Below are 12,500 nucleotides of genomic sequence, written 5' to 3' on the forward strand. Positions count from 1 at the left end.
GGAGGAGGAGGAGGAGGAAGAGAAGGAAGAGGAGGAAGAGGAGGAGGAGGAGGAGGAGGAGGAGGAGGAGGAGGAGGAGGAGGAAGAGGAGGAGGAGGAGGAGGAGGAGGAGGAGGAGGAAAAGGAGGAGGAGGAGGAAGAGAAGGAAGAGGAGGAGGAGGAGTAGGAGGAGGAGGAGGAGGAAGAGAAGGAAGAGAAGGAAGAGGAGGAAGAGGAGGAGATAAACATTTCCATTAATCAGACCGGTGACGCTTTGAGGAATTTTACACTCATCATCCCTTGTCTTTTAATTATTTCATTATATTTTCCTGGATATTTGATATTGCTATTTTTCTCTCATTTCCATTACAATAATTTTTTTTTTTTTTTAATAACGATATATTTCAAGCTAACAGAACATGCTTGTAATAAATAAAAAATAAAATACTATTGTGACATTAATCCAGTGTATTTCTATAAAAATACTTAACAATATGTTTTACAAATTGTTTAGCCAAACAAAGAAAAAAACAATAATAACCGAGATTTGGGGGGAAAAAAAAAAATCTTCAATCCTCTTCTTCCTCGTCTTCATTGAACGATAAAAGTTTAATCTTCTTCAATTCTTTTTCCTTCTCCTTTTTGCTCTTCTTCTCCCGCTTCTCGTTCTTATCCTCTCCCTTTTGCTTCTTCTCCGTGCCCTTTCCATCCTTTTCGTCTCCACTTCTCTTCGCCGGTTTACGGAAAATTATCTTTCCGTCAGCCGGTGCGTCCACTGCAAGTGTGGGGAACCAGTCAGGAGGTTGACATAATTTTGAAAAATAGGAATATCTATTCTTAACTAAATTTGACAATAGGGGTGTGTGTGTGTGTGTGTGTGTGTGTGTGTGTGTGTGTGTGTGTGTGTGTGTGTGTGTGTGTGTGTGTGTGTGTGTGTGTGTGAGAGAGAGAGAGAGAGAGAGAGAGAGAGAGAGAGAGAGAGAGAGAGAGAGAGAGAGAGAGAGAGAGAGAGAGAGAGAGAGAGAGAGAGAGAGAGAGAGAGAGAGAGAGAGACAGAGTCAGAGAGAGAAAAATATAGTAAAACCTTTTGAGCATTTACTCTTGCTCGCATAAACAACCATTTCAGTATCTATTCACTGTGAAGTTTCCAAAGAATAATTGTCAAAGAGTAATCTTGTCAAAACAATGAGTATATAGACCATAATATCCTTTGGTAACAGTCCCACTCATATACATAATACTAACACATTTATCACGAGCACCACAAAACAAAGAGAAAAATATCATACACAGAATCATTTTGTTAACAGTAGTATGCCAGTATATCTCTAGTCACATCAAAAGCTACAGGCAAATTTATCAGCAATAAGGAACAGATAAACTTAAGCCAATAAAACATCCATCATTATAATAAACTGTTGAATATTCTTTTTTAATCATATCATACAAATACTCATATAGCTTTCATTCACTCCATACACTATAACAGAAAAAACAAACTTCCTCTGTAGATACGTGAATAAAAATTGCTGGTACAAAATTACAAATGACTGCAGAGAATCTAAATATGAACAAATACAAATACGAATTTGGAGTCCTTGGTCTAACCCTCTATATCTGCAATAAAATAGTTTTAATGACTATCACTTGTATCCATTTTTTCTTGACAGGGATTATGAAGCCTCCTCAATTATCTGAACTTTAAAAGAGAACGGAATGGTCTTCACAGCTTGTTATTCAACAGTTAAGAACCAGTAATTACATATCTGAAACTGATATGTAACATATTGGTTAACAAAGTAGTAATTAGGTCTTCACTACTTCAAGATGTCTCACTTTTGCCTCTTTGTTTACCCCTTGTACTGTTAACTCGCTAAGGCCAGCTGCCAAGTTTGCAGTGGTAACACGCATGGCCGGGGACCAAGAGGGTCGGCCACACAGTGCGAGTGATGGAATCCTGCTCCAATAGACTGAGATCAAAAGGAAAGGCATTCACTCAGGGTAACAGTCTGCACCTGCTAAAGCCAAAGTACTGCAAAAGAAGGCACCATCCTCACCCTTACCCGAGGGAGTTCATGACATAAAACTGAATTATCACTGTTAACCCAAAAAAGGAAGTCAGGATTTGCAATGCATACAGAGCGAGTCACTCGTCCAATATCTCAGAATTCATACTTTTATTAGAAACCTTCCCACACCAACAACTCTTCTGAGCCTGTACTCTGGCTGGGAGGAATGAGACTGCCTGTGTCCAATCCAGCACCTAGTACACTGACAAGATCAGGCAAGAGGAAACTCCAGGTTACCAACAGGATACCACTGGATACAAGGGATTAACCCATTGCTTATATGTAGAATAAACTTTAGTTTCATTATGTGAATTTTGTTTATATACAGATGGCTTGACAAGTGTCTAAGGAGTCTACATGACTTTACTTGATTTTCCCATTCCTTGAAATTTTGTAAAAAAAAATTATAATATTATTAATATCAATACTGTTATTGCCATTATGGACATTATGAGTATCATAACATAATTAAATACAAATAGTAATACAGAGTAAAGAAGAATCTCACCAAAAATCAACAAAAGAAAAAACAGGTCCGATAAGTAGAAGGACTAATAACTGGTGACTAAGTTCTTGTGGATCCATCTATGTGTTAAAACAACTGACAGACTAAAATCTGAGAGAACATGAATGCACACACCCTTCCCAGCCAGCAGCACTGTGTTAAGGACCTCTATTTACTGTCCAATCATAATTCATTATTCACATATCTCTTTACAACTTTAAGATGCCTTACCTTCTTCTCTTGTTTTTGGCCCTTGAACTTCGCCCTCCCCTTCCTCCAATAGGTCGTCGAGTTTGCCCTCTGAGCGCAGTTGGTCGTATTCTTCCTGCGTCAAGTCACCAGACCTTAAACTCACCACCTGCAAAAATGAATGAATTACTAAGAGGCTATAGACTGTAGTCTGGGGCAAAATTGCTGGGGTGGTAACATACCTGCCAAAGATGGAAAAAGCAGCCCAATGTGTCAGGATGTATGCTGAGTCAGCTGCTTGAGGGAAAATCAGAAGCACAAGATGCATAAAATTACCAAGCTCTCTGTGCTCTTGCAATTGCTTACCCAGAATAAATTATAATGAGCAGAGATTTGGAATGATAGACATATATAAATGGGCAAATGAAAATAACTGGATAAAGAAATGTGTAGACGTTAGTAGAGAACGGCAATTGATAACCCGGTATGAAATTGTACATTCCAATGATCTAGCAGTTACAGAAGTGTTCCCACAACTACTGAAAAGCAGAAAATAATAGAAATAGTCAATCGGTCAACAAAAACTTGTCATCCATGTAGGAGTGGAAATAGAGACAGAGAACAATGATCATGATAATTCCCAATCTTTGATATCTGATTTTTATCAAAGTAAAAAAATATCTTTTGCTATTTCCATCCTCCATATAATACACAAACACGTAAATTCTTTAGCACCCCTGACAATAAGTAACCAAAATGAGACGATTTCCATAAAGAGAAAAAACAACTTGTGAATACCTACATAACCTTGAAAGTAAACCCAGGCATAAACTCCAATTCACTCTTTTCAACTCTTCTTTTATTTGTTAAGCTTTTTCAAATGCTAAAGTGCAACAATTCAGCTCTAAAACATAACTAAAAACCAAATTCTATCACAAGAAATAACTTCCCAACAATTTCTTAGCGAGTCACTGCCAATCAAACTAAGCAACCCATCCAGGATAGATGAAAAAACATAGCCCTCATAAGTTATCACATTTCCAAAAACTGGAACATAAGGAAACCTCATATTCCCTCATACATCCTATGCTGGATACCATTGGCTATGAGGATAATCAAAGCAGCATAAATCAAGGACAAAGCCATGAGAAAATGAGAAAAATCCATTTCCTTATAACAAAGACATTAAAGCATAAGAAGCAAATCAAAACAGTAGTAGAAATCATTACTTTCTTAAATGATAACTTCCTAATCCTTTAATAGCAAACATGAATCTTCTATAATTAAGTAGTTAAAAAAATCAAGGTCAGGCTTCAAAACTAAACAGAAAGTACCGTGGCAAATGTTCCCCAAAAAATATGAATCTCCCTATGCACGATATGCCACTGATCTTGCAATGGTTACATCATCAAAATAATCAAATAATGCTAAATGAAATAAAAATACCAGGTAATAATTTAATACCTTGCATTTTGAAATGTTTGAATCTTCATTTACATTCTTTTTCCAAATGAAATTTCAAAAGGCATGCAGCCAAACACAACTCACCTGAGGAAGTTCGTCGTCTTTGTCATCAAGATCCTCGTCTGTCGCTTCAGGCATCTTTGCAAACTGTAAAAATAATAACGATAATAGCAATAACAGTAATTACAATAACAATAACAATAACAATAATATAAGTAGTAGTAATAGTAGTAGTAATAGTAGTAGTAGTAGTAGTAGTAGTAGTAGTAGTAGTAGTAGTAGTAGTAGTAGTAGTAGTAGTAGTAATAGTAATAGTAATAATAATAATAATAATAATAATAATAATAATAATAACAATAACAATAACAATAACAATAACAATAACAATAACAATAACAATAACAATAACAATAACAATAATAATAATAACAATAACAATAACAATAACAATAACAATAATAATAATAATAATAATAACAACAACAATAACAATAACAATAACAATAACAATGACAATAATAATAATAATAATAATAATAACAATAACAACAAAGCTGATAATTATGACATTCCATTTCTTCAGACTCACAAGAATCAATCCAGCTCCAAATAAACAAAAATTTACCAATATTTTCTATGGTTTACTAAACACCTTAAACAAGAGAAAAAACATTGAAGTTCAGCTAAGAATTCAAGGAAGAACTTAAATGTTATTACCATCCACCGTGCTCATATGGTAATCACCAAGCACAATAATCAAATAAATGAAGTTTTAGCAAAGTCACAACAGCCTGTCACCAAACCATAGATTATGATAATCATTATCATTACTTACATGACTAAATCAAATTTCAATCACATTTCCTTCACAATACGTTTTCTGAAATTCCACATCCTAGGAGCATTCCCTGAAGATTTAATTTTAAGACATAAGATTATCAATGTCAAGAACATGTTTTTGTTTCTTGTTTCATTACTGTCAGGCTTTAACCTAATTAAACTTTTGAAAAATTAATAAATATCATATGTTTTATAATACCTGGTGCTTGTCATTCCTTCTTGAATAATAATAATAATAATAATAATAATAATAATAATAATAATGATAATGATAATGATAATGATAATGATAATGATAATGATAATGATAATGATAATGATAATAATAATGATAATAATAAAAACACTCACAATTAAAGCTAATTATCAATTTGACTGACAAAAAATAACCACACTTCCACTAACAATCCAACCTATTATACAGTTATGCATCCAAATGACGAACTATTCACTAGAATGGGCAATCACACCGCCCAAGTCATTGCAGCCATCCAGCCGACTGGCCAACCAAACAACCATAAAATGAAAGAACCATCCAAAGGACTTAGCAACCAAACAACCATAGGATAAATTAACTAATCATTTGACTGACAACCCAAACAACCATACAACAAACCAACCATCCAATAGCCTCACCAACCAAACACCTACGAACCACGTAACTAATCAACCAAACAACCATTGACTGAAACAACCATCCACCTGACTGTTCAACCAAATAACCATATCATGGAACAACCCTCTTCTTGACGACCAACCAAAGAACCATACAATGAACCACAAAATGAAATAACCATCCACCTGGCTGACCAACCAAACAACTGCCAGCTGACTAAACCACTGAACCTCTGATTTCCAGAACGCTAATGCTATCCTTGCACAGATGTTAATGATACGCTCGAATTACAAGTACAAATTACATAAATATACACAAGGGTAGACAGACAGACACAGATAGCTACCCACCTAGACAGACAGAAAGACTGATCATCCAGACACTGATAGCGACCTACCTTGGGAGATATACCAACAGATAAATACAGATAGCTACCTATCTAGATAGACAGGACTGACAGACACTGATAGCTATCTACCTAGACAGACTGACAGACAAACACCCATAGCTACTTACCTAAACAGACAAACATATAGTAACAGAATACACAGACAGATACTTACCTAGGCAGACAGACTGACAGACATAAAGTAATAGACACTGATACATGCATTGATACCAAAAGATAGAAAAGATAAAAAACTGACATTTCCACACGCAGACAGACAGACAAACTTGAAAACTGACAGGCAATCCCATTCACGAGAACAAGCAACAATAAGCATTTTTATAATCTGCAACTCATCCCGTGGATTTTGATCATGCAAATGGCTATGCAAACGACAAACTCTGAAGCAACTTTCCCTTTAACTCCAAAATCAATCCAAAGTTTGTCTCGGAAAGCCGCCCGGGAAGACGTATTCTGCATCTTTTACTTCTGATTATTTTCCCGTTAAAAATTATTCTGCTGAAATTTCTACCACTAGAAAAATATGAATCAATCAATCTATTTTAATTTCACTAGCACAATAACCAATCCTAATCATTATCGTTCTCATTTTCATTGTTATTATCTTATTCCTACTACACAAATTCCTGTAATCAAAACTTTTTATAAAGCATAATCCCCAAACTTTTCATGTAAGAAAAGTGGGAATTAATGAAGCAATCATGCTTTCAACAAGACATACAACTACTGACTATTGCTTAAATCATGTACTTCTGACTTTTTGAAATTAAAAAAGGGACTTGGCTTGAACATTATATAGAATTCTACTTCCTGAAACTCTAGAATATAGTATATAGTTTTGTATCAATTTTTTGTCTGTGAAGGAAAATAAGACACATTAATGAATAGGGAAAGATAAAAAGTCCACCTCCCAAAAACATAATCCAATTTGGATAATAACAACCAGGTTGGGACACAACTTTACATATGCTATACTGAAAAAAACCCTGATAAGCTTGCACCTTTTGAAATTAATGTTCTTTCATGATCTATCATTCTCTGCACCATGACACAATTACACAAAGCTCAAGAACACACAAAACAAATCAATATCCATCAACCATAAAAAATTATAAATCATATAATAATAATCCCTCATGTTTGATAAGACAAATCATAACTGGGAGGGAATTGCAAACACAGATATGAATAAGGCCACGTGCTTGTACAATCTGCAGTTCTTTCTTTGGCTTTTGATAGTGTTAATAGCTGTGCCACCGTATGATGTCAGAGACACACTAAGAGGAGTGAAGAGGGGTCAAATGAATATCGCTGAAAAATCTGAGATGCCAAACTCCAACCACAAAGAAAAACAAAAAATACACTACTAGTGCTCTATCTATTGGTATTTTTTCCCCTTGATTTGGTAAATGAGAGAAAAAATACTTACCTTCATGGCAAATCACAAACCTGTACTTCACTAATTCATTTAAGCAGGAATGTGTGTGATAGGACAAGGAGAGAAGGATTTTAGAAAGGATTTCAAAACATGAAACTGCTTCACGCTTAGTGTGATATAAAGGGATAGTTGGTTAAGTTAATGTTAAGTGCTTGAATACCTCACAGCTGCCACTGCCGACAAGCTTGGTGCAAAAGAGGGAGCCAGTGCATAGCTTCTCCATCATCAAGACTTCTGCAATGCCTCACCATGGCCATCCATGTCAACTGGGTACCTTGCGGCCCTAGGCTTAGCTGTAGAGGATTTCAAAATGGCAGGAGGCCCTGGAGGTACAAAGCGATGAGCCACAAGTGTGCAATCACATTCTGGCTTCATACCACCTCCTGCCTCCCAGCTCCCTAGGGTCAATGGGTAACTTTTGGTAATCCTTGCTAGAGGCTTCCCATATACAATGTCAGTGCATCAAGTAAATAGACACACCAGTCCTTCCCACACAGTACGTGAAGTAGACTGTGGGTTCCATAGAGAAAGGGCAACCACTTGCCAGTGATGGGAAGTAGGGGAACCCAAACCTACCATAAGATCCCCTGTATGCCAATTCTGCGTAAAGTGTGCAAGGCAGTCTCCAGAGGCCCCTGCATGCAGATGCAGAGCCTCGTAACCTAAAGATCATCTTTAGCTGGGGCAAGATTGGGAAGGGTGGCAGAGGTAATATCCACCCCAAGGTTTAACCCTAGACTATAGTTGAGGTAGTTCAGTCAATGTGTGTATAACTGTAATGAGACTTAAGCACCACTCCCTTGGGTCAAGTATTTTGGAAGAAAATTGATCAAAATACATTAAATACATCTCACACATTGCATAATCCATAACTACTTCTACACTTCAAATGTCAGAGCAGTTTTTTTTTTATCATAATCCAACTTCAGTAGCCATGAAGGTTCACCAAGACAAATGGTGTTGCAACACTGTCAAGTCAGTTACATAGCCTGCCTTGTGGACTAGCCTTTCTCATTCATACCTTCTTTCAAGCCTCATTTCATTCAGACTGGTTCCACAGCACCAAATAATTCCTATACCTCAGTGTTCTGTTTTAAACACCTCCCTTTTTGCATAATACTACCTGCCAACATGATCTGGCAAGCACACTCACAGTCTTTGTTACTGTATGAATATCTGGTGAATCACTGATAGTTACACAGCTACTGTAACACTGTCACATCTTAACAAAATATAAAAAATAAATAGGATATGAATCTTCAAATCAATGAATAGCTTTAAATAAACTATCATTGATAGATTTCAGTCTCATATTTTACATTAGAAATATCAGATCAACCACAGTCTTAAATTAGGAAATAATAAATAGCAACCATACAACAAAGAAATACAAAATAATCATGAATTCCACCAAATCTGTTGCAAAAAAAAGTACAATAAGCCGTCCCTTGGTGCGCAAAGTGACGCAAAAACGTAAAGAGTAAAGAAAAGGCCAAGAGCACATCACCCACTAAACCCTAAGATTGGTCATGTGTTGCAGGCAGCATGTGGTTTCTCACAAATGCTTACACATTTTTATTACTTACAACCTTCAAAAATATACAGTGCCTCTATCATTCAAAAAATAGTCGTAAGAAAAATTAAAATCCATTTCAAGTAACCCCTGGTAATGGCTGGTATCATATCAAATCATGGTGAATATTAAGAGACGTAGGGTGACAACTATTAATATCATGAGATGCGGTATCTATGTCCCAATCCTCAGGATGTCTCGCACACCCAACCATGAGCCAAATAATTTTTTAGGAATCAAGTCTTGGATCATATAACTTACTTGTATGAAATCACTGGAATATGACACAGTAGTATGCAGGAATGAATAATGAATAATATTCTGTATGAGTGTCATTTCAGTCAGAATAATGCGATATTTGTACTAGAAATTCTGTATAAAGATTTTTCATGCCTTCCATACATATTTAGCCCAGTTTGAAATTCTGAATTATGCCCTAAACTAGGATATAAGACATTTGTATGCAATGAATCAAAGGTTACTCAAACAAAAGATTATAGCACTTCTTACAAAATTGTACAAATATTCCAAGGTAATGGGAAAAAAAAATAAAAACAATATATATATATACATATATATATACATATGTATATATATACATATGTATATATATACATATGTATATATATACACATATATATATACATATGTATATATATACACATATATATATATATATATATATATATATATATATACATAAGCTATAATAGGTAAACAAACTAGGAAATGTTTCAATTTTGTTCACTACATTATTCCCATTTTTAAAATAGAACAGACAACTGTAACTGCATCTTAACCAATCCTTAAAAGTAAATTAAAGTAAAATGAAATAAAATGAAATGAAATGAAATTAAGTGAAACGAAACGAAACGAAACGAAACGAAACGAAACGAAACGAAACAAAACGAAACGAAACGAAACGAAACGAAACGAAACGAAACGAAACGAAACGAAACGAAACGAAACGAAACGAAACAAAACGAAACGAAACGAAATGAAACGAAACAAAACAAAACAAAACAAACTTTCAAGGATTATGAGATTAATGTAAATGCCATCAACTGTTTTTAACTCAACTTCTTCCACAATGCATTGCAATATGAGTCCTAAGGCAACTGACAAATAAACACTCCTATTCTTACAATTCAAGGCAAACCACTACCAAGTATATCCTGGCAAGAGAAAACCCACAGAGATCCCTGGCAATATATCATCAGTTAAGGAATCAGTCAAAGTTTCTTCTTGCTTGAATACAATGGTCGAGGTTTGTTTGCTTTTCGTCTCTGCCCCATGTAAGTGCATGCAAGAATACATGCCAACACAGTCTCTGTTGATATTTAGAAGACTCCTAAATGTAGTTAGTAGTAGTTAGTTTGATCTACACTTCTGTCTGCACATCATCAATAGCCAACAACCTCCATCATGAATGTTTAACAAGATGAAGCTTTGTACATCTCTCTGGTAATCTATTGTCAAACAGGAAACCAGGACAAGCTCTCTCTTGCCAAAACATACATTGCAGAATAAACTGTATTCATGTTGACAAATGTAGAAAAGGTGAATGAGAATGAATATCTTCCTAAAGCAAGAGATATATTTTACCCATTTTGATTCTGATTCATACCTTTTCTACATACATTGATATTTAATGCAATGGTCTTACAATTGTGGACCATCCATCACAGATCACAGGAAGTTTCAAATGGATCTGGATGAAACAGAGCCAACATAATTACATAATAGAAAAAGTAATGAGTAACTCTACACAAAGTATCAAGAGATTACCATCATGACATTATAAAAAAAAAATCACTCACAGCACTGGTTAAAGGCAAGAAAACATGGCTAAATATATTTTGGCAAAATAGAATATGAAGTGGTTTCTTATTTGACAGCTGCAGGGGAGATTTAAAAGCTACATTTTCCCAGTTTATACATGGTGAAGGTTCAATGCTCATTTGCTGGAGCCCCAGTATATGCGAAGGCCACAGTAATCACTTTACTCCTTACCACTGTAATTGCTAACAGTATCCTCTCTATAACTGTTTTCAGCAGAATAAAATGGACCCTAGAACCACATCCGGCTTCAAATAAGTCCCACAACTGCCATGGCTTTCACGTCATCGGTGGTTAGGCAAAGAGCAACTAACCTCCACCACATATATTCAGCAAAATAGATCTTGGACTGGTCCCTTCTTTCAAAGCAAAACACTGTGGTCTACAGCTTCCATCTTACCAAAGTTCATAAATCAGACACTAAATACACACAAGAGACTTACTGTTCTTTCCCTATATTGCCTAAGATATGGAAGCAACAGCAAGTCTTAAAAGTCACCGCAAGTGTATCTGTAGGATAAATCAACCCTGCATTGTCCAATGTAGTCTTTTGTGAATTTTGTTTACACACAAATGACTCCACAAATGCTCGGTCACCAAAGATTCAATTAGTGGGCCTTACACAACCCCACCTAATTTCCCCATTTCTTGAATTTTTAGGAAAACTATTTTTTTAAATGCTATTAATACCGACACTGCTATCATTATTTTTGACATTATAATTATAAAATCATTAGGTAATAGTGAGGAAAAATATAAAATAATTAAAAAGCTAAAATTGCAGTGGATATGAAATTGATGTAAATGCCATTAAGGTATCAATTAGTGAAAAGCAATATCATTTTTCTATAAGAATAATAACAATGATTATGATTATGATTATGATTATGGTAATGGTAATGGTAATGGTAATGGTAATGGTAATGGTAATGGTAATGGTAATGGTAATGGTAATGGTAATGGTAATGGTAATGGTAATGGTAATGGTAATGGTAATGGTAATGGTATTGGTATTGGTAATGGTAATGGTAATGGTAATGGTAATGGTAATGGTAATGGTAATGGTAATGGTAATGGTAATGGTAATGGTAATGGTAATAGTAATAGTAATAGTAATAGTAATAGTAATGATAATGATAATGATAATGATAATGATAATAATAATAACAATGAAATTAAGGCATCAGTTAATAACAGTGATAACAATTAATAGTAATAGTAATAGTAATAGTAATAGTAATAGTAATAGTAATAGTAATAGTAATAGTAATAGTAATAGTAATAGTAATAGTAATAGTAATAGTAATAGTAATAGTAATAGTAATAGTAATAGTAATAGTAATAGTAATGTAATGATAATGATAATGATAATGATAATGATAATGATAATGATAATGATAATGATGATAATGATAATGATTATGATAATAATAATAATAATAATAATGAAATTATGGCATCAGTTAATAACAGTGATAACAAAAACATCAATAATGATGATGGTGATGGTGATGATGATGACGATGATGAAATGATGCACGGACCAATTGAAATCCAACATTAAAGACAATAATTCCAA

At 34.6% G+C, this 12,500-nt stretch overlaps 1 protein-coding gene across 1 annotated transcript in view; it reads right to left on the bottom strand.

Moving 5' to 3' along the window:
• Positions 1-432: 432 nt before the first annotated feature.
• LOC125038969 (uncharacterized protein KIAA1143 homolog) overlaps positions 433-12,500 on the bottom strand; it is a 13,232-nt gene continuing 1,164 nt past the window's right edge. The window contains exons 2-4 of the mRNA XM_047632685.1: positions 4,291-4,353; positions 2,785-2,911; positions 433-754 (exon numbers count right to left, since the gene is read on the bottom strand). Of these exons, the coding sequence (XP_047488641.1) occupies positions 549-754; positions 2,785-2,911; positions 4,291-4,353 (396 nt within the window). The 3' untranslated portion in view covers positions 433-548. The remainder of the gene's footprint in view (positions 755-2,784; positions 2,912-4,290; positions 4,354-12,500) is intronic.

This window comes from Penaeus chinensis, chromosome 26, assembly GCF_019202785.1.
Source record: "Penaeus chinensis breed Huanghai No. 1 chromosome 26, ASM1920278v2, whole genome shotgun sequence".
NCBI classification, from domain to species: domain Eukaryota; kingdom Metazoa; phylum Arthropoda; class Malacostraca; order Decapoda; family Penaeidae; genus Penaeus; species Penaeus chinensis.